The sequence below is a fragment of the Trichoderma camerunense genome, assembly GCF_050948025.1.
Source record: "Trichoderma camerunense strain CBS 138272 chromosome Unknown V8C40scaffold_3, whole genome shotgun sequence".
Lineage (NCBI taxonomy): Eukaryota > Fungi > Ascomycota > Sordariomycetes > Hypocreales > Hypocreaceae > Trichoderma > Trichoderma camerunense.
The window spans coordinates 680,226-699,371 of NW_028145367.1; the positions used below are offsets into that span (position 1 = coordinate 680,226).

General features: G+C 50.1%; 10 protein-coding genes across 10 annotated transcripts; 6 read left to right on the top strand and 4 right to left on the bottom strand.

Annotated features, from left to right (window-relative positions):
- Window positions 1–105: 105 nt before the first annotated feature.
- On the top strand, window positions 106–1,695 carry V8C40DRAFT_272925 (kinase-like domain-containing protein; the record flags this gene model as incomplete). The annotated part of the gene is made up of 3 exons (XM_083220410.1): window positions 106–768; window positions 826–1,487; window positions 1,548–1,695. The coding sequence occupies 3 exons, from the start codon at window positions 106–108 to the stop codon at window positions 1,693–1,695; spliced, it is 1,473 nt and encodes a 490-aa protein (XP_083076883.1).
- A 406-nt stretch (window positions 1,696–2,101) lies between these two features.
- On the bottom strand, window positions 2,102–4,572 carry V8C40DRAFT_235176 (pseudouridine synthase PUS7). Its single transcript, XM_083213798.1, has 2 exons — window positions 4,416–4,572; window positions 2,102–4,349 (listed from the first exon to the last, which is right to left on the bottom strand). The coding sequence occupies exons 1-2, from the start codon at window positions 4,529–4,531 to the stop codon at window positions 2,255–2,257; spliced, it is 2,211 nt and encodes a 736-aa protein (XP_083076884.1). The 5' UTR covers window positions 4,532–4,572; the 3' UTR covers window positions 2,102–2,254.
- A 257-nt stretch (window positions 4,573–4,829) lies between these two features.
- Window positions 4,830–6,327, top strand: V8C40DRAFT_235177 (PUA-like domain-containing protein). Its single transcript, XM_083213799.1, has 3 exons — window positions 4,830–5,491; window positions 5,544–6,060; window positions 6,119–6,327. The coding sequence occupies exons 1-2, from the start codon at window positions 5,374–5,376 to the stop codon at window positions 5,987–5,989; spliced, it is 564 nt and encodes a 187-aa protein (XP_083076885.1). The 5' UTR covers window positions 4,830–5,373; the 3' UTR covers window positions 5,990–6,060; window positions 6,119–6,327.
- Window positions 6,328–7,004: 677 nt separating this feature from the next.
- On the top strand, window positions 7,005–7,942 carry V8C40DRAFT_235184 (peptidylprolyl isomerase). The gene is made up of 4 exons (XM_083213800.1): window positions 7,005–7,174; window positions 7,318–7,420; window positions 7,510–7,646; window positions 7,714–7,942. The coding sequence occupies exons 1-4, from the start codon at window positions 7,055–7,057 to the stop codon at window positions 7,729–7,731; spliced, it is 378 nt and encodes a 125-aa protein (XP_083076886.1). The 5' UTR covers window positions 7,005–7,054; the 3' UTR covers window positions 7,732–7,942.
- On the bottom strand, window positions 7,703–8,832 carry V8C40DRAFT_235187 (40S ribosomal protein eS12). The gene is made up of 3 exons (XM_083213801.1): window positions 8,649–8,832; window positions 8,145–8,460; window positions 7,703–8,080 (listed from the first exon to the last, which is right to left on the bottom strand). The coding sequence occupies exons 1-3, from the start codon at window positions 8,649–8,651 to the stop codon at window positions 7,956–7,958; spliced, it is 444 nt and encodes a 147-aa protein (XP_083076887.1). The 5' UTR covers window positions 8,652–8,832; the 3' UTR covers window positions 7,703–7,955.
- Window positions 8,833–8,904: 72 nt separating this feature from the next.
- V8C40DRAFT_235191 (40S ribosomal protein uS8) lies at window positions 8,905–10,125 on the top strand. Its single transcript, XM_083213802.1, has 3 exons — window positions 8,905–8,959; window positions 9,261–9,447; window positions 9,683–10,125. Exons 2-3 carry the CDS (start codon window positions 9,315–9,317, stop codon window positions 9,940–9,942), a joined length of 393 nt encoding a protein of 130 aa, XP_083076888.1. The 5' UTR covers window positions 8,905–8,959; window positions 9,261–9,314; the 3' UTR covers window positions 9,943–10,125.
- Window positions 10,126–10,295: 170 nt separating this feature from the next.
- On the top strand, window positions 10,296–12,695 carry V8C40DRAFT_235193 (glycosyl transferase family 90-domain-containing protein). The gene is made up of 2 exons (XM_083213803.1): window positions 10,296–12,381; window positions 12,455–12,695. Exons 1-2 carry the CDS (start codon window positions 10,532–10,534, stop codon window positions 12,504–12,506), a joined length of 1,902 nt encoding a protein of 633 aa, XP_083076889.1. The 5' UTR covers window positions 10,296–10,531; the 3' UTR covers window positions 12,507–12,695.
- A 64-nt stretch (window positions 12,696–12,759) lies between these two features.
- Window positions 12,760–14,789, bottom strand: V8C40DRAFT_235194 (RNA polymerase II-associated). The gene is made up of 2 exons (XM_083213804.1): window positions 14,306–14,789; window positions 12,760–14,243 (listed from the first exon to the last, which is right to left on the bottom strand). Exons 1-2 carry the CDS (start codon window positions 14,574–14,576, stop codon window positions 13,051–13,053), a joined length of 1,464 nt encoding a protein of 487 aa, XP_083076890.1. The 5' UTR covers window positions 14,577–14,789; the 3' UTR covers window positions 12,760–13,050.
- A 148-nt stretch (window positions 14,790–14,937) lies between these two features.
- V8C40DRAFT_235197 (protein retrieval receptor) lies at window positions 14,938–16,338 on the bottom strand. The gene is made up of 4 exons (XM_083213805.1): window positions 16,076–16,338; window positions 15,882–15,999; window positions 15,504–15,803; window positions 14,938–15,447 (listed from the first exon to the last, which is right to left on the bottom strand). The coding sequence occupies exons 1-4, from the start codon at window positions 16,142–16,144 to the stop codon at window positions 15,362–15,364; spliced, it is 573 nt and encodes a 190-aa protein (XP_083076891.1). The 5' UTR covers window positions 16,145–16,338; the 3' UTR covers window positions 14,938–15,361.
- A 450-nt stretch (window positions 16,339–16,788) lies between these two features.
- On the top strand, window positions 16,789–19,029 carry V8C40DRAFT_235198 (chromate transporter-domain-containing protein). The gene is made up of 5 exons (XM_083213806.1): window positions 16,789–17,303; window positions 17,359–17,505; window positions 17,560–17,607; window positions 17,667–17,788; window positions 17,853–19,029. Exons 2-5 carry the CDS (start codon window positions 17,383–17,385, stop codon window positions 19,003–19,005), a joined length of 1,446 nt encoding a protein of 481 aa, XP_083076892.1. The 5' UTR covers window positions 16,789–17,303; window positions 17,359–17,382; the 3' UTR covers window positions 19,006–19,029.
- The last annotated feature ends 117 nt before the right edge of the window (window positions 19,030–19,146 follow it).

A 19,146-nucleotide genomic window follows, 5' to 3' on the forward strand; every position in this document is an offset into this window, starting at 1 on the left:
GGGCACACACAAACTAACCGACCTGCTCCGCTGCAGCATCTCGTCTCCTCCTCCTCCTCCTCTGCTCTTCCAACTCCTGCATCAACTCCGATGTCTGTACCGATTATGAATTCTCCCGCACCTCTTCTCCGTCCTGCCATTCCCGGCAACCGAGGCCGTGCTGCTCCTAGATTGGGTCTGGCCATCCCTCCATCACCAAATGCCAAGCCGGTGGGCAACCTGACGATCCAGCCGCCCGCTAGGCCACCCCTACCGACTCTACACCTGGCCACTCCTATGGGGAGCCAGGTAACACCATATGAACAACCTGCGAGGCAGCAGGGAATACAGCCTGGACAGTCTGCAGGCGGTGGCAGCGAGAGCAGTGCGGCGCATTCAAGGTCGGGCAGCTTCGGCCCTCTTGATGGCCGGGCAAGCAACCCCACGTCTGCGGGCTCTCAGTTTTCGGCCCTTTCATTTGCCTCCCAGTTTGGCATCCCTGTAACGCGACCCCAAGGAACCCCGGATCCTGTATCTGCCGTCGGCTCAATGAGAAGCGAAGGCGGTGTTTCCATGGAGCGAGATGGGAGCCTGCAGGGCCTGGAAGGATTTGACCGACTCAGCATTGAGAAAGCAAGGAATGCGGATGTCGAGGATTTGGACGATGAAGGATGGAGAATTGCTAGTTTGGAAAAGCGAATTGTTGAGTTGGGCAACCTCGGTGAAGGTGCAGGAGGAGCGGTCACCAAGGCTATGCTTAAAGGCGGCAAGACTATCTTTGCCCTCAAGGTAAATGATTTCTGAGTATAACCACCATGCTGATGGCGATGCTAATACTACATCTAGGTCATCACTACCAACCCTGATCCTGATGTTAAGAAGCAAATCGTGCGAGAACTGGGTTTCAACAAAAATTGTGCTTCTGATCACATTTGTCGTTACTACGGAGCATTCGTTGATCCCTCCACGGCTACCATTTCCATCGCCATGGAGTTTTGCGAAGGAGGCTCATTAGACAGCATTTACAAAGAGGTGAAGAGGCTAGGAGGCCGTACTGGTGAAAAGGTACTGGGAAAGATTGCCGAAGGTGTTTTGGGCGGCCTGACCTATCTCCACACACGAAGGATCATTCACCGAGACATCAAGCCCTCCAACATCTTGCTTTGCCGTGACGGCTCAGTTAAGCTGTGCGATTTTGGTGTATCTGGAGATTTCGGAACCAAAGGCGAAGCCAACACCTTTATCGGAACAAGCTACTACATGGCCCCAGAGCGAATTACTGGCCAGTCATACACCATCACTTCAGACGTGTGGTCCACGGGGGTCACATTGCTCGAAGTCGCCCAGCACAGGTTTCCTTTCCCTGCAGACGGGACGGAGATGCAGCCTCGTGCGGGTCTGATCGATCTGCTCACGTACATTGTTAGGCAACCTGTACCGAAACTTAAGGATGAGCCCGACAACGACGTGTATTGGAGCGACAACTTTAAATACTTTATTGAGTGCTGGTATGTTGCTCTAATATTGCTCTGTTTTGAGACTTGTCGCTAACTTTTCGTTTCTTTTAGTTTGGAGAAGCAGCCTAACCGCAGAGCCAGCCCCTGGAAAATGCTAGAACACCCGTGGATGGTCGAGATGCGATCCAAGAGGGTCAACATGGTGAAATACCTCTCCTTTGTGTGGGGTTGGGACGAGAAACAGGTCGGCGGTCGATGAAGCTTCTGACTTTAAACAACACTTTTGAAACGATACATTGCCATTCATTTACGGTTAGACCAGCTGGCTGGCCTCGTCGTATAACGCAGATCGCAAGGCCGTAACGGCATCACAAATACGAAAAAGAGTAATTGGGCATGTGTGACTATTGGATCAAGGACGGGTTTTACACCACTCATGGAGAGGAATCCGGGCCTGCTGCGGTGGATTTGACACAGGTCAGAAAGCGAGCATGAAACTACTATTGCCAAGAAGAAGAGGAGGATGAGGAGGATGAGAACAGCGATAAGGGGGTTGTTCATGCTACATTGTAGAGCTGTCAAATTGGCGCCCCTCAACATAAACTTGAATATCAAGCGCTTGCACATAGCGATTCTTCTGATGTGTTTTTTTAACATCATCTTCATTTTTGTCGATATGGCGTTTATATACACGGGATCCTTTTAGTTATCCAAACTATAGCAGAAAGCAGAAAAAAAGATGAAATATGCCAAAAAGAGGTATCCCTTTTAACAGTAGAGTACGGTATTCCTATGCATAAGGAGGCAGACGTGGCCTATTAAGCTGTGTTGGTCTCAGGGGGGTCTCCCATGAGTTCTCGGAGCGTGACGGTGGCGTAAGCACTTCTGCCGAGCTGGAACTTGATGACTGCGGCGATCTTGAGCGGCTGGTCTACTTCCATGGCTTCTTCTGCCTTTGGAACTTCTTCAGCCTTGTCGTTTCCAGTTGCAGCATCGTTGGAAGCCTCCTCGCTCTGAGCGGCATCGTTGGAAGCTTGCTCTTCTCCTTCCACCTTGGCCACTTTGCTCGGTCTCGCATCATCGCCTTCCTCGCGAGAGCGCTTGTTTCCACTGCCGGCTTTGCGTGCGGCTCTGATGATGTCTAGGTCGGTAGGGTGCATCTGCTCCTCGTCGCTGACGTATGTCTTGAACTCGACGGCGGGCTTGGCGAGGAACCTGTTCATGAGCTTGCGGTACCGCCCGGGCAAGCTGAACTCGCGGCGCATGCGGCGCATCTTGTGCGGGTCCAGCGCGCCGTTCTCCTCGCGGCCCATGAAGTCCTTGTAGAACTCGCCAATCTCGTTGTCCGGGTAGATGACGTCGTAGCCCGGCGTGGGGAGGACAATGTCGTGCACCGTGTACTTGCCGCTGGACGCCTCTTCTTCGGTCAGGGGTCTGGCGCGTAGGGGCACGTCGTCGTCGTCGTACTCGGCTGATGGGTTGATGATGTCGTCGCCGTCCTGGTCCTGGCCGCTGACCTGGGGGGCGGCCTCAGTTTCAACGATGACGAGGTCTCCCTTGATGACCTTTTCGCCGTGGAGCTCCCATCGCCTGCTCGCGGCGTGGTTCCACACGTGAGACTGGCACGCGTGGAGGTACATTGACCGTAACCCTCGGGTGATGTGGATGAGGGCGCCGACAAAGTCTCTTCTGGACTGCTTGCCTTGCCTGTTTAGGTGTCGAAGAACACATACTTCGGCTGAGAACCGCCTGGGCATAATCTCAATGGCCTTTTCGACGTCCTTTTCGGTCTTGAACAGCATGCAGGCAAGGTGGCGACTGTATTCGTCCCTCTTGGCTGGCTCTTCGGGGATTCCCTCTGTTTCTGCCTTTTGGGCAATCTCTTCGTCATAGGCAAGGATAGCATTGATAGCACCCTCGTAGTTGTCTCCCAAAATCAGCTTCCCAACTTCATGAGTTCCAATCTGGTGGGTGCCAAATCTCTGGTGACCAAAATAGTTAATCCAGCCATGCTCGGTCATATGGTCCAATGCAGACTGGACATTGGCACGCATCAAGTCGACTTGCTGGGAAACTGGCTTGGCGCTGTCCTCGCCGACGATTTGACAGTTTTTGATAGTAATGGCAAACTCATTTCCTAGCAGCTCTCCTAGATGGATAGGCTCTGACTTGTACTCGTAGTCACCTGTTGTTATTCCCCAGAGCTTTCCGTTGATACCCGCAAGGCTTCGATCCCGAGTGTATCGGACGGAACAACGTTGGACTGTAGAAGCACGTCGGTCCTTGGTGCCTGCATAATTGATCACCTGAGGCTTCACCTTGAGAATACGGGCAATCTGGTTGACGGCGTCCATGGTGTCGCGATTATCTTTGAAGAGCGTAAAATGAAGATACTCGCCAATCGGCTGGTCGTCTTGCTTGTTCCGGTTGCGATTGCGTCCACCTCGGCCTCTTTTGCCTCGCTTCGTGGGTGCCGAAAAGCTTGCAATGATGGCACCGGCATCGTCCGTGCTGGTCTCTATCCTGGAGTTGAAAATCCGTCGAATTTCTTGGTGAATTTCGCCTCTTTTGGACCTGTCATCCACTGGCTCGGAGACGACTGGCTTCTTCTTTTCTGAAGCTTCCACTTGGCTGTCTCTGAACAGCTGGACGAGCTCTTGCGCAAACTTTTCACCGGCCAGGTTGCTGAGAGCAGTGATATCTTCTGCCGGAATTTCTATGATCTCCTTCTCTTGAGGCGTGTCGTTGGCATCATTGGCATCGGCATTACCAGCATTGCTGGCAGGCTCTTGTTGCTCCTTGGGTGTATCAGCTTCTTGCGCTGCCTGCTTATCTTGACCATTCAGCCCAATCTTGTGCAGATGAACAACAACTCCATCTTTCCCAATCTCATTGACTTGAAAATCTGAGAATCTATCAAAGCATTAGCAAAATGATCGATCCTACTCTCTCATCTTGGGGATTTTGGGAAGCGCGTACCTCACGCGCAAATCGCCGACCCATGGGAATCGCAGCGGCGTTGCGCGCTGTGTAATGCCTATTGATTTGGCATGAGACGCACTCTGGCGCACATTGTAATGCGCTTGGTCACTCATGATAATGTTGATGCAGAAACAGAGGCGTGAATCAATTGAGTTGAGCCTCACTATCTGAAATTCTCACCAAACATTTCCAGATTATTTGGGCCTTGTGGGGCGCATTTTTCAGGCAATAACGGCTATCTAGAGTGAGTTTAGTAGGCGGTGAAATCCATAGCGCATATGAAGTCTTACTAAGAATTCAAAGGGGTAGGCGGTGTAGACAAGGATGGTCCTACCGACCTGCGAAATAGCATTGTTGAAACCATGAGACGATCTACAAAACATTTCCCATTAATTACTTGGTAGTAATTTGGATTGATCGATGTTATTTATTTTACGAATATGGAGTAGGGTAATTAAGACTTGCTAGGTCATGTGACAAGCAGGCACTTTGTAGAGCACTTTCCTCGACATCAAAGTGTACCTACTAAGGTAGCCTCACATAGAAAGCACCGCCCTGCTCACTAACGCCTGCATATCTTGAGTTTTCACCATTCACTTCCATGCCTTCAATATTTTATCAAGCCGATTGGGACGATAACCAAGAGGCTTCAATAAATCCAAGACGCATCTAAACCTAGCCATCATGTCGATCCTACAATAGTTCATCTTTTCTTTCCATCTCATATCTCATCATTCTCATCGGTACTCATAAAAATCACAATTCGATACATATAACTATTGTTCATCATTTTCTCTCTCCTGTTTTTCTCATGACTAAAGCAATTAAAACGACGTAAGGCCACTGAATAATTGGTGCTCGTGTCGATATTTCATTTCAACCGTAACACTTTGTGTGAAGCATCAGGCTAGAAGCCAAGTACGGTCCATCAACCTAGAGGCACATTTTCGGCAAGATGCCTCGGCGGTTAAGATGGATTCTTCCAGCTATTCGATTTGCTACCGACTCGCGGCAATCTTATAAAATCTCAAGTTCAGACTCAGACTTGGAGGAAAAAAGACTTGAGCAGCCAGGTATGTCTTCGCTAAGGAGGCTGGTTCATGTGGCTTCCCTCATCGTTCTTAGATCTATATGGCGCCCTATGGTCAACTGGCTTGCTCGATTCTAGCAACAAGCGATTGAACGAGACAAAATTGTTAGAACTGTCAGATGACATTCGGTCTCACCTTGTTGAAGATGCTTCGCTAGGCCCCAGAGCCGGAGTCGTCAAGAGAGCTCTTCGCGAGTTGGTGAGAGACGAGAGCAGTATCACGCCAACCATGGATTTTGCGATAATTCAAAATGCTCGACTGGATAAACTTCTCTCTGATATACTGACGTTGGGACATCAGCAAGCCTCGTCCCGTCCTCGACCTCGGATTGATATAGTCATGGCTGAGAGACTGCAGAGGCTATGGATGGCTAGATTTCGCGAAAAATACTTCAACATTGATCAGATCCGACATCAAAATTTGTCAAGCACTGGTATTCTGAGAGACGTCGTTTTCAACAGCATAGCCTCGGATGGCTAGGAACTATGGCAGGCGAAGAAGTGCAGGACCCTGTCGGAGCTTGAATGGAATCTCCAATTCAAACCAGGGCAGTAAGCTTCACGGGACCGGAAGCCCTCGGCAATTCAACATACTGACATCGCTTACCAGTTAGTGGCTAAACCTGGCATGTGCGCACCGAGATGGCATTGTAGGGAGCATCATCGAGACTCCAACAAAAGGCAAATACGGGGCTGCTGCGCTTCCGTTACTTACAGGCCGAGAAGAGGTACTGCCCTCGGGAACTGTTCGCTACATGCGAGAAGCAAAGCTCTCAGAAACACACGTCTCCTTGATATCCTGCGTTGGTACCCAAATACGGATCCTTAGAGGTCACCGGCTCAGGAGCCCACTCTCCCCGAAGGCTGGCATACGATATGACGGACTGTAAATATTCATTCCCCTTTCATTTGTAAAAAGGTAATTTGCAACGAATGCTGACCCCTTTTATAGATATATCATCCGGCGATACAGTCATAAGCAGAATTTGCAGACTCGCCTGCATCGAACCGTCATCACATTGGAGAGAATCCCAGGCCAGCCGAACATAGCAGACCTTGCCAAAGTGCCTCGTCCCTCGCAAGTGGACGATTGGTTGCTATTTGAGAAATTCGAAGGCGAAATGATTCGACAACACCATGGCGAGCAAAGCTTCCTGGACTAGAAGTTGATGAAGGCACAAGAACGCATGGAGCGGCGACAATGGAGACGCGCTCTCGAGGTTGGCGCTGCTTTGACGACAGCCCGGCATGCAAGATACAGCTACGGAATGCGTGACATGGGGCTCAAGGAAGATACCCAGGATGCCCCAAATCATTAGAGCATTCCATTTGCTCCCCTCTTATGAAATGCGAGAGGCGTTGTGGGCGCAACACCACGTTGTCATTTTTTTTGTCGGACGAGGTTTTGATACAAGTGTTAACCTGTTAAAAGCCGGGGTCTGATAACTTTGTATTTTGGAGGGGCTTTCCTGGTGGCGGGGCTCATCAAACCGACAAACTTCACTCATACAACCATTGGCCTGTTCACTTACACAAGACCTAAACGATGGGCAAGAACGATAAAAAATCCGGCGATAAAGGCGGCGGCAAGGGAAAAGGCGCTGAGGCCAAAGAAGGAGGAGGCAAGGCAAAGGGAGCGATGTCTATCAACGTTCGTCACATTCTGGTATGTCTAAAGAACTTGAAGTCCGCTGAGATCATTTGCGAATGAATACGGGCTTTACTCTTTCCGCCCTTTCGAAATCTCCAATGACCAACAATTTCCGGATTGGAGCCAAAAATATGCAATGAGATACTAATGGTTCAAAGTGCGAAAAACATGCCAGGAAGGAAGAGGCTTTGTTGAAGCTGAGCGAGGGTGTCAAATTTGACGAGGTGGCACGGGCCTATTCAGAAGACAAGGCACGACAAGGTATTCAAAATCGCCCTTTCCTTTTCATTCGATCAACTGGTACTGCTCTGAAGATGGATCGCTGATGATATTCTTTCTATTCGCGGCAGGGGGTTCTCTAGGTTGGAAGATTAAAGGGAGCCTGGATCCTACGTTTGAAGAAGTTGCCTTTTCTTTGGAGCCGAGCACTACGAGCAATCCTAAAATTGGAGAGGCCAAGACTCCGTTTGGCTATCACATCATCATGGTGAGTTTTGAACTGTTATCCCCATTGCTGGGCATTTTCGGGACTTGGTTTATAACGGGTTTTATAGGTCGAGGGGCGCAAATAGAAAATGGAAAACCGCATGTTTTATCAGAGAGCATTAGTGTGCACAAAAGAGCCAGCAATATCAGATGATTCTTTAAATTCCTTTTTTATTTTTCCCGTCATGCAAGATGGCCATGATACAAGGCCTAGAGTACAACCCTAAAGAAAGTCGTTTTTTTTCACGCGTCCTGAAAAGAAACCAAGACCGCACCTCTATAACCCCTTAAATCAACGCCGTCCATGCCCTTACTGGGAAGTCTGGAAGTAGTTCAGGATGATAGAACGCTCCTGAGACTCCTCACCCCAGTCCTTAACAACGACGCAAGAGCAGTTGACGACCTTGCGGGCGTTACCCTCACGGTCCAGAACGCCTAAAACCAGTGTAAGTATATCATCTTCTCCCCTTTTCTTCCACGTCGTCGGGATATCACATACAAAGACCGGCCCACTCGCCGAGCTGCTTGCCATCGGGAACCTTGATGAGAGGAATCTTGTGCTCATTGCAGAGAGCAATGACCAGCTTCTTGTAGGCCTCCTCCTCGCAGTTCTCGTTCAGGACGCACATGTGAGCCTGGCGACGGTCAAGAGCCTTGGAGGCTTCTCGGAGACCGCGGGCGAGACCGTCGTGCATGAGAGCGAGCTTGAGAACACCCTTGAGGGCGTCCAGAACGGACATCTGGCCCTTGGGGGCATCTCCGGAAACTTCAACCTCCTCGGCGACCTCGGGGGCGTTGTTCTCTTCTACGTCCGACTTTTGCAACAAATTCCCTGGTTAGCGCTGCGTTCCCAATCGTCAAGGGGGGGTATTTTCGCAATCGACAAGGACCGGCGAGGGGCTCATTTTTTCTTTCGTGCATGTGCATTCGCATGGCGGGAAAAATAAAGAGCGTCCATCATTCCGACATTGGCGATTCGCGAAATCCAGGTGAGAAAACTCACCATCTTGATTGTTGTTCTCGTCGGGCGATCCTCGAAGATTAATTGACGTGTAAAGAATTAGTGACGGGGTTTTTGCGTCGTGCGCGACAAGTGGTAGTAGAGATTGAGGATCACGGGGATTTGCCGAAATCAAGGTAACCGAGTGTGCCAAGAGTGCGTACCCTTAGGGCATTTTTACGCGCACGGACCACCAGGGCACACAACGCACCACCCGAGTGCGGGTCCCATACCAGCGCCCGATTTTTTTTTTCCCATCTCGGCGTTTGCAGCTCCACGACCTCACTTCAATCATCAGTCAAACTCCAAACGAGGTATGTATGGCCTTGGTCACCGCTGAACGGCGATTCGGACCTGGCAGGATGACGCCTTTTATCGTGGCTGGGGACAGCAATCGTAGACGCCGGCCCCGATGAGCGACAATGAACGCGCGATGATGCATCAAATCACATCATGCGGTTTTCTGTTTGGCACACAACGGCTTTGGCTGGCGTTTCTCGATACGCTGCTTCCCCTTCGGCAATGAGCGGGCTGAACCCTCGTCGACGGATCGCTGAGGGCACTCTCCACGCTTCTGGGCCACTCCGAGTCTAACATGTGTTTCCCTTCTGGCAGATACCTCATTTCCAACTCCGACTTGAGAATCTCCTTTTCATCAATACCGCCAAGATGGTCCGCACTTCCGTTCTCCACGATGCCCTCAACAGCATCAACAACGCCGAGAAGGCCGGCAAGCGTCAGGTCCTGATCCGACCTAGCTCCAAGGTCATTGTCAAGTTCCTCCAGGTCATGCAGCGCCACGGTACGTTGGACGATTGATGTTTTTTTTTTACCCTATTGCTTTTGCGCGACACCATTTCCCCTGCCTCTCTTCGGCATGATAACTAGGGCTACGATCGATACCGCACCACGGTCCAGCCCCTATAAGTTGCCGATATATTATCCTGCGGTAGATTTTCTTCAGATTTCTATGCCAACTTTCTTCACGTTTCAAATCGCCTGAGGTCTTCCGCAACATTGCTAATACATTCCTGCAGGCTACATTGGCGAGTTCGAGGAGGTCGATGACCACCGCTCCGGCAAGATTGTCGTCCAGCTGAACGGCCGTCTCAACAAGACTGGTGTCATCTCTCCCCGCTACAACGTCCGCCTGGCCGACCTCGAGAAGTGGGTCGTCAAGCTGCTGCCTGCCCGTCAGTTCGGCTATGTCATCCTCACCACCTCTGCTGGTATCATGGACCACGAGGAGGCCCGACGAAAGCACGTTGCCGGCAAGATCATCGGCTTCTTCTACTAAAAAATTGGCGGAGAGAGAAATGAAAAAAGTGAATTTGCGGCATTCTCGGCGTTCCAATGGTGGTCGCGGTGACGGTAATCAGCATCCTCTGATTTACACTGGGATAGTCACCCTCTAGCTTAGCGTACACTGGCAATAAATCACAGATGAGAAAGCCCAATTTTACTTGAACAATTTGTTACCCAGTGCTGCTCAATTTTTGCCATGTGATGGATATATACATCTCAATCTCTTTCAACTCTGGAAATCATCTCCGGCCAGTTATATGGCGAATTACCCTTATGTAATAAATCGGTAAGCCTGGCGCCACTAGCGAAATCCCCACCAACAAAGCTGGACATGTGCCTGAATGGGTTGCCGTCGCCACCTGTGGAAAGTAAACAAATCCCGTTTTGTTTTGCTTAGCCCGAGGCCATTGCAATGGTTTTATCGATTTTGGATTATTGAATCGCTGGAATTTCGCTTATCTATGCCATTCTCTTGAGGCTGGAATCTTGAGGCTCCTTTCTTGGTTCTCCTTATTTCTTGGGGTGGTGATGCGATTGTCTCACTTGCGCTGAGCAGTTGGCTTTCAGCGCCAGATTTCAGCATGCGGCGGCGCACGTATCTTCTGGCCGTGACGGTGTTGCTATTATGTATCTGCGCGTATTCTATCCTTGATATTGTTACCAATAGCTTCAATGTCGAGGATTATCCCCCTATACTGCCTCCGAAACCGCAGAAGCAGCATCAACAGCCGCTACAAGAACCCCCCTCATCACCACCAACAACAACAGCAAAACCAACAAAATCAAGCCCCGCCTCTCAAGGTCCGGTAACATGGGAGAATTTGCCCGTTATAACAGGCGGGCCACAACCAAAGAAGGCTCCCGATGCAACATCACACCCAATCATCCATCTCATGAAAGATGCGCAGCATGAGTTTACAGAGGTCAAGAAACGCCAGTCCAAATCCCTTAAGGAGGCCGTCAAAGAGTATCGCAGGCGATATGGCATCCCTCCACCCCCCCATTTTGACAAATGGTACAATTTCGCTGTGAGCAATGACGTACAGCTGATTGATGAATTTGACATGATTCACGACATGATGACGCCTTTTTGGGGACTGCAGCCGCAGACGATTCGCGCAAGGGTGACGGAGGCGCTTGGCTATGATAATGGGCTGCTTGGAGTTGCCATACGAGATCACGAAATTACGCATATGGAGCATGGATATGAGTGGCAGAAGAATGCGACAAAGGGCATGATGGAGCAGTTTATACAGTATCTGCCGGACATGGACTTGGCTTTCAATATTCACGATGAGCCTCGTGTTGTGGTTCCGCACGACGATCTGATTCGGCTTGTGAACAAGGCCAAGGATAAGAACATGCCCTTGTTGAATGGGGAGAAGAAGCTCGTCAATGAATTCTCAGCAAAGCCATCTGATCTCAGCGACGGCAAAAGGTTCAAAGAGACGAAGCTTTCAAGGTTCAACACGATTCAATATCAATCTACTTGGGCAGACTCCCGCATGTCCTGTCCACCCGATAGCCAGGCAAGGATCCTTGAAGACGAGCGCGCCGACGACCTGAGCAGATACGGCATTAGCGATCTTGCTTTTGTGTACAACACAACCGCCATGTCCGACATATGTCTCACGCCATCCCTAAGCTCGACATATGGCTTTTTCGATCGTCCAAACTCGTTCAAAATCACCCACGATCTGCTCCCCATCTTCTCGCAGTCGAAGATCTCATCATACGGCGACATTATATATCCCTCCCCGTGGTACTGGTACAAGAAGGTCGCCTACAACGAATCCAACGACATGCCGTGGGAAGACAAAGAGAGCAAGCTCTACTGGCGAGGCTCCACCACCGGAGGCTACAGTCGCAACGGCGGCTGGAGGAGGCACCATCGCCAACACTTTGTGCAGAAGATCAACTCCAAAGAGCAAGCCAAGGTCATGGCCAATAGCGGCACCGTCGAAAGCCCCAAGTGGACGGCCAAGGAGGTCCCGCGAGGGGACTACCAGGAACTCATCAACGTGCACTTTTCTCACGTCGGCCAATGCGACCCTGGCGACTGCGAGGCGCAAAAGGAATTTTTCGATGTGGTTGATCCTGTCGACCAGCAGGACGCTTGGGGATACAAGTATCTTGTCGACATTGACGGGAACGCCTTTTCTGGCAGGTTCTACGCCTTTTTGCAGAGTCAGAGCTTGACTTTTAAACTCGCCCTGTTTCGCGAATGGCACAACGAGTGGCTCAAGCCGTGGGTGCACTACGTCCCGCTGAGTCTACAAGGAGACGACTGGCTTGAAGCAGTACGCTTCATCGACCAAGACACCAAGGGGTCTTCCGAAGGGCAGAAGATTGCAAAGGAGAGCCGCGAGTGGGCGAATCAGGCGATTAGGAAGGAAGATATGGAAGTGTGGTTTTTTAGATTGCTGTTAGAGTGAGTCTGCCTATACTCACTTTTGCCCTTTTAGAGGTTGTATAATGGATGATGTGCTAACGAAGACTTGCAGATACGGACGGGTGATTGATGACAATAGAGAAAATCTTGGATTCGAGATATGATGGAGCGGGCATGGGTGGGAGGAAATAAAGCAAGCATCACTGGGCGTTTATATGAAATGATACCATTGTTTACTACTACTACTATTATTATATATAACGATTGCATCATGAATTGGGCAAATCGCTGAACGAACACGACGCAGTTGTACATTCGCTCGTTGGCATATATCACTATAGCATACTATGAATGAATATTTTCACTTCTTTAATTGCCTTTTTCTTTTTCTTTTCTTTTCTTTTAAATATATGTTTTCTCATTTCTCAGTGCAACATATTTACCACTCGAAAAGGTAACGCATTTTCATTACTGTCCATCTATATACCTGATGAAAACCCCAGTGTGCAAACCCAACTACTCCCCGGCCACCAATCCTACACTTTCATTTTCCTTGTCTTCGATGCTCTCCGAAAAAAGCGAGGTCAATCGCTTTCGAAGATTCAAATTATCAAAAGACCAAAAAAGATTAGTTAAAAAGGAAACTCCTCCGTTCATTTAATAAAGACTGGCAAATACGATCACAACTCCATCCACCACCAGCTAAGCTCAATCCTCATCCTCATCCTCATCACCTTCAGCGTCATGGTCCGCAGAAGGAGACCGGTCCTGTCCTCCGACCGGGCTTGAAGCACCGTTACGCTCGGCTTCTTCGCCATCGGCATCGACATCAGCCTCCTCAATGGACTGCTCCACATGCTGCTGCTCATCACCACCCTCATCCTGCTCCCACCCAAGAGGATGCCGTGAGTACATCTTCATGGCGCTCCTCATCTCCTCCGTGGGATCATCAACGGTAAGATCCAGCTGGTCGACCACTTGCGCCTCGTCGTCCTCAGACAGACCATAGTTTGTGCGCGCAATGTTCTTGGTACGCTGGGGCCGGATAGTGGACTTTTGCATGATGGGGTAGTAGTACATGGCCTTTTGCTTAGGGAAGCTCTCGTCGTCATTGAAAGCGAGAATAATTTCGTCTTCGTACTTGGTTGGGTGATCGAGCTCCGTCTCCTGAGCCGTCTCGTACGCTCTGATCCTGTTGAACTGAAAGTAGCCACCCGTGTCGGCCTTGTGGGTGTACAGGTCTTCATCATCATGACTGGGGTCATCGATGTCAAACTTGCGGCGGAAGCGATCCGCATCAGCACGAGTCTGGCCAAGGTAGAAGTCGTAGTTCATCAGGTTGGCCGGCTTGGGGTTATTGTCGGGATCGGCCGCGTAGGCTTCCATAGCTGCTTCAAGAGCCGCTTCCTCGGCAGGCGTGCGGTCTATCGGCCTGAACAAACCGCTGCGGAGACGATTATCATACTCGTTGGAGCTCGAGACGGGGTTCGTGAGGAACTTGATGGTGACATAAGCACCGGAGTCGGGGAACGCGTCCAGATCGGGCAGCAGGGGCACCGCTTCGACGAGCTTGAGGTGCTTCTTGGAAGGATGCTTGACACGCTTGGGGTCCTTGAGATCTTGTTCCGCAAGCTCGAAGCCCTTGTCAATCTTGCGTTTGATGACTTGGGGTGAGTCGGCGGCCGCTTCTGGGCGTTTCACTGGTCGTCGATTCTTGGCCAACAGCGCTCTAGGATGATTCGCCTCGAATCGCTTCGGCACCAGGGACGAGATGTATTCTGTTCGGCGGAGGAAGGAGACGTTTGCTTCAGCGACCTTGGGCTTACCAAGGGCCGCAATAGGTCTAAGGAGGGCTCGATCGTGAGGGTGGATGGCTAATGGCTGTGATGATGCTTGGATTGCTACCGGTACGTCCTCCAGGTCAGATTGGTTCAAGCATGAATAACCAACAAGTCACACTCACATCGCTCATCTCCATCAAACACGCCTGGCATGCCCACCAGATCAAGCGGCATACCCAGCTCCGCATCGGCCTCAATGTTCAGCGGCTGTTCTCGCGCCAGACGTGATGCAAACCCAGGCGTCGTGTACTGGCCGCTCGCGAGGCCGGTGTTGGGGATATCGAGCAGCTTCGGGGGATTCGGCGGCGGAGGCAGAGCATTGGAGAAGCGGATTCGCGCAATGAAGTCCTGGTGAATCATGCGCTCGCCTGAGCGAGCTCCCGAGGACGACATCTTGGCCCTTGTCCCTTTTCCCCTACTCGCTCCTGGTCGGTCGAATCAATGGAGAAGAAGCTGCAAATGAGGCTGTAAATGAATGAATCGTTCGAGAGGTTCCTGCGTACAGGCGCAATTGCTGGTCCGACGGGCGATTGAGAGGCGTGGCCAAGTGTCGGTAATGATGGAGGGAAAAAAAAGAGTCGCGCGCCGCACCTGAGAGGCGAGGCTGTCAAATCTGAGTGTAGCCTCTGCAGGCTCCCCACCACGCGACTTTCGCTTGGTGCAGAGGCCGAACAGCAGCAATTATCGAGCCAAATCAAGCAATCAAACATGAAAAATAAAATAAAATGAAGATGAGAATAAAAATCGAAGTGAGTAAGTAAAATCACAAATTGCCCATTAGCTCTTGATGCCCTAGGCGTACAAAACTATTTCATTAAATTAAGTATAGGTAGCTAGCTCTCTGTGAGAGTTTCGTCTCCAAGACCTGGTTCCCATGCAGTTTCGTATCAGTCATCCGTAGTCTAACCCATCCGTCTACGCCTTTTAAGGATTTAATGACAGGCCCTCGTTTGCTGCTTTTATAAATAAGGAAAATTCTCCTTCAAAGACCCGTCATTCGCCGCACATGCATCTTTTACATGAGCCCACAAAGGCGCATCGATACGTGCCCGTAGGCAGCTGCAATCTGTTACACACGGCTCAAGCCAATCCATTCGAAAACCCATCTCCATTCCCAGTATTCATTTCGAATCCCCAAGACAGAGGCTTCGTCTCCACGTGGTTATTGGCGAGTCTGCTTACGATCGGTCCTTGGCGTAGGACTTCTTGCCAATGGTAAAGGGCACGTAGCGGTACTTGATCATGTGCTGGATCTGTCGGCGCACTGGAAACGGTTGGTTAGCAGAGTGATTATAGGCACAGGTATTGAGGGCTTCATACTCGTGAGGACAAAGAGGATCAACCAGTACATAACCAAGACGGGCCAGAACACGGGAACGTCAAAGATGGCGAACCAAGTGCAGACAAAGGAGATGCCAATGGCTCTCGTGGCCCAGTACCAGAACTTGAACTCGGGGAGGCGTCGGATGAAGGGCTTGAATTCTTCGTCCTGCTTGGTGGGGAGAGTTCCAACGGAGCCATCCTCCATTTCGCTATCCAGGGCATCGCTCGAGGGGTCGAACTTGGGCTGAAGGAAGGCCAGGAAAAGGTTCAAGAGGTAGATTCCCAGGGCGTATGCGACTGCGTGGCACAAGAAAGCGTTAGTATCTGCTGATTCATTTCTTCTTCTCCTCTATTTTCGTTGCAACAGAGACTTACCAATGTACCATCCTTGCGCCACGAAAATGCGCAGGAAGAAGAGAAGCAAGGCCACGCCGGTGCCGATCCATCGGTACATGACATATGGAGTTGACTGGTCCAGAATCGCTTGGTATTGCTAGTCACAGTTAGCACATCGGCGGCTCCAGGAAGACAGGACGAAGCGAAACAAAAGCCAAAGTCGCGAGACTTACTCTCTGGATCCTGGTGGTGTGGGCTGTAACAGCCGCGAAAGGGGTCTGTTCGGGCTCCGGCGCATCCATATTGAAGGCTGTAGCACAATTGTAACGTCTTGGATCAAGCTGGAGTAGAATGTAGATGAAAGACAAAGACAGCGGGTTGCCGCACCAACAATCGCAGGCCCGGCGTTCGAAATGGGGAAACGAGGTTATGGACAGCAAAGGGTCGATTTATCGCGAGGCGAGATGGTTTGGCGTGGGGCGCTGGCCAGCATGTGCTTTGCGTACGCTTTGATTGAAATTCAGCCACGTAAGGCTTGACCCCTGGCCGCTAAGGCGGAGGCCGCCGGTGTTTTGCCGGTGCCTGCAGACGTTAGCGTCGAAGAATATGGAGTTACTCCAACGGCTGGCGGAAATTGGGGGCTTGGCAGGTATCCTGCTATCTTCAGACGAAAAACTCTATACAAAGCCACTTTTGTGGAAGAAGGCGACTTTTCCGTATCTGATAGGCATATTTTAAATATTCGATATTGAAATGCCATTCCCAATTAAATTCTAGGTGTCTATTCTGGTATATGTCACCACGCGCTTCACCATAAACCTGACTGAGATCGGTTTTAGTAGCATTTCAGTACTTGTACAGAGTACGGAGTACACTGGTGGATAAATTGTAAAGGTTGAAAACACAATTTGCCTTCTCCCATAGTGGTCCAACTGCATGAATGTGAATAAAAACAATGATTATACCAGGACCATTTCAGGGACCTGACAGCGAGGAGTCTGAAGTTACAACAACATCTATGTTAGGGAGTCAGCCAAGACCTACTAGGGTCCACCAGTATTCTTCCAGCTCCCATATGCTGACTTGGAACCAGAACAAAAAAAATTGACAATGGATGCGATATTAACTCAGAGGAACATAGCCTAACTCGCCGGTCGCCCAGTTATGCTGCATTTTCATAAGTTTGGCACTGGTCAAGCCGCCAAATCCCAGTCGACCTTAATGGTTTGCCTATGGAGTACATCCGGGACAATTTGATGCCCGTCCTCATGGATTGATGTTCTCACATCCTACCCCGGACAGCTACCACAGCATATGGGGTTTAGTCTTGAATAGCCGGGAAGTAATAATTGGCTTTATTTAAACAAGACTGATGAATATATTTGGATGGCGTTAACAACATGGTGTATGGCGTGCCGCACCCCACATAAGTCTAACAGCTGCCTTAGACACGATGACTCGGTCCGTCGAGCGATGTTCCGCATTCTCATAATTGATAATCTAAACAATACATCAGGGAACCAGAAACAGACGGTGAACAATGTCCATCAGCTACTGGGAGCAGAAGCTCCAGAAATGCTTCATTCAAGCATGGCCGACAATTCGGAACAACTGGCATCTCGGCATAACCGCGTTTGGCGGTCCACCGGTCCATTTCAAAATTGTATGTATGCCAAAACGATAACCAAATTGCTGTAGTAGTCTGACCTCGAAGCAGTTTCATGACAAGTTTGTGTTGAAGCTCAATTGGATCGATGAGCAGATGGTACGCGCAAGTAGAGACAACCCTACCCATTCAGCAGACTAATAAAAGCCGTCCGATAGTACCAGGAGCTCTTCAGCGTCTCGCAAGCTCTATCAGGTCCAGCGAGCACAAAGATGCTTTACTGTGTTAATTTAATTAACAACGGCTTGCTTGGAGCTCTGCTTGCGTTCTTCATTTGGAGGTAAGCCTAAACTTTCGTACGTATAACCATGCAGCGGCCGAGAGTAACATCAATGGCTGCGCAGTTTGCCCGGAGCTCTGGGCATGTTTGGCCTCTCCATCGGCGTCTCTGAAATAGGGAATACTTTACCTCGCGAAGTTTACGCTCTGCTCTCTGGGCTGAACGCTGCAACTGTTGGAATTGTCGCCTTGGCAGCCATTGAGCTATCAAACCAAGCAATTACAGACAAGCTGACCAGGATTCTCGTCTTTCTTACTGGTTCTGCTGGAATGTTGTATAATGCGCTTTGGTACTTTCCAGTCCTTATGTTCGCTTCCGGATTCGCTGCTGTTACCCACGACTACCGTTGGCTTCATCGTCTCTGGCGAGCTGTTAAAAGTATCTTCACACGAGCGAGCCCTTCATCGATGGAAGTAGAAAACGATGCAATTGAGAGAGATAGTCGCATGGACTTCAACAACTCTACCGCCACGCCTCAAGAACATGTACTTACCTCTGGAGACGAACCCGAGTCGCGCACCATACCGCACGAGTATCAGCTAAATTTCTCGTGGAGAACAGGAACTGCTGTCATCACAGCCTTCTTTCTCACCTTTATCGTCGTGATGGTCCTTCGCGGAGTCTTGCATAACACTCCTATCCTATATAAGCTCTTTGCTAACCTCTATCTCGCCGGAACCATCATTTTTGGCGGCGGGCCTGTTGTAATTCCGCTGCTGAGGGAATACGTCGTAGCAGAGGGATGGGTCAGTCCTCGCGACTTTCTTATTGGGCTTGCCATCATACAAGCATTTCCAGGGCCAAACTTCAATTTTGCTGTATTCCTAGGAGGCCTCACCGCTATTGGGATCGGGCAACCCGCCATCTTAGGAGCAATTGTTGCGTATCTGGGCATCTTCTTACCCGGGATAGTCCTGATTCATGGCACAATGGGCGTCTGGAAGGTGTTGCGAAGCAAGCCATGGGTCAAATCTGGGGTCAGAGGGATCAATGCAGCCGCTGTCGGTTTAATCTACACGGCTGTGTATCGGATTTGGCAGGTTGGGTATGTAGATGAGGGTTTCCAGGCAGGGAAAAGCTTGGGCGATGATCCGTGGTGGGTGGTTGTGACAGCGACAGCTTATGTCGGAGGCAGATATTTTGGTCTCTCGGCGCCGCTGGCGATACTCCTCGGTGCTGTGATGGGACTGATTAGATATGGAGTTGTTATGAGGTAAACCTGCTGAAGATAGAAGATGAATATTGTTGAAAGAAGCCTGGACATAAGTGGTTTCAATGTTCAATTGTAACGGTCATCTCCCTCTCTACTCTACGGTAATACAATGCTAATACCTAATACCCTTATATAGCCTAAATCT

Bases quoted from the DNA above. Each gene is read 5' to 3' on its own strand.
- V8C40DRAFT_235176 (XM_083213798.1), bottom strand. From the start codon at position 4,531: ATGAGTGACCAAGCGCATTACAATGTGCGCCAGAGTGCGTCTCATGCC. The intron at 4,350-4,415 runs GTACGCGCTTCC...ATGCTTTGATAG, and splicing joins GTCGGCGATTTGCGCGTGAG to ATTCTCAGATTTTCAAGTCA.
- V8C40DRAFT_235177 (XM_083213799.1), top strand. From the start codon at position 5,374: ATGCCTCGGCGGTTAAGATGGATTCTTCCAGCTATTCGATTTGCTACC. The intron at 5,492-5,543 runs GTATGTCTTCGC...CATCGTTCTTAG, and splicing joins AAAAAGACTTGAGCAGCCAG to ATCTATATGGCGCCCTATGG.
- V8C40DRAFT_235184 (XM_083213800.1), top strand. From the start codon at position 7,055: ATGGGCAAGAACGATAAAAAATCCGGCGATAAAGGCGGCGGCAAGGGA. The intron at 7,175-7,317 runs GTATGTCTAAAG...AATGGTTCAAAG, and splicing joins TCAACGTTCGTCACATTCTG to TGCGAAAAACATGCCAGGAA. The intron at 7,421-7,509 runs GTATTCAAAATC...TATTCGCGGCAG, and splicing joins AGAAGACAAGGCACGACAAG to GGGGTTCTCTAGGTTGGAAG.
- V8C40DRAFT_235187 (XM_083213801.1), bottom strand. The intron at 8,081-8,144 runs GTATGTGATATC...CACTGGTTTTAG, and splicing joins CGGCGAGTGGGCCGGTCTTT to GCGTTCTGGACCGTGAGGGT.
- V8C40DRAFT_235191 (XM_083213802.1), top strand. From the start codon at position 9,315: ATGGTCCGCACTTCCGTTCTCCACGATGCCCTCAACAGCATCAACAAC. The intron at 9,448-9,682 runs GTACGTTGGACG...ACATTCCTGCAG, and splicing joins CCAGGTCATGCAGCGCCACG to GCTACATTGGCGAGTTCGAG.
- V8C40DRAFT_235193 (XM_083213803.1), top strand. From the start codon at position 10,532: ATGCGGCGGCGCACGTATCTTCTGGCCGTGACGGTGTTGCTATTATGT. The intron at 12,382-12,454 runs GTGAGTCTGCCT...GAAGACTTGCAG, and splicing joins TTTTTTAGATTGCTGTTAGA to ATACGGACGGGTGATTGATG.
- V8C40DRAFT_235194 (XM_083213804.1), bottom strand. From the start codon at position 14,576: ATGTCGTCCTCGGGAGCTCGCTCAGGCGAGCGCATGATTCACCAGGAC. The intron at 14,244-14,305 runs GTGAGTGTGACT...ACGTACCGGTAG, and splicing joins GTTTGATGGAGATGAGCGAT to CAATCCAAGCATCATCACAG.
- V8C40DRAFT_235197 (XM_083213805.1), bottom strand. From the start codon at position 16,144: ATGGATGCGCCGGAGCCCGAACAGACCCCTTTCGCGGCTGTTACAGCC. The intron at 15,804-15,881 runs GTAAGTCTCTGT...TGTGCCACGCAG, and splicing joins GGCGCAAGGATGGTACATTG to TCGCATACGCCCTGGGAATC. The intron at 15,448-15,503 runs GTATGAAGCCCT...AACCGTTTCCAG, and splicing joins GATCCTCTTTGTCCTCACGA to TGCGCCGACAGATCCAGCAC.
- V8C40DRAFT_235198 (XM_083213806.1), top strand. From the start codon at position 17,383: ATGTCCATCAGCTACTGGGAGCAGAAGCTCCAGAAATGCTTCATTCAA. The intron at 17,506-17,559 runs GTATGTATGCCA...ACCTCGAAGCAG, and splicing joins CACCGGTCCATTTCAAAATT to TTTCATGACAAGTTTGTGTT. The intron at 17,789-17,852 runs GTAAGCCTAAAC...ATGGCTGCGCAG, and splicing joins CTTGCGTTCTTCATTTGGAG to TTTGCCCGGAGCTCTGGGCA.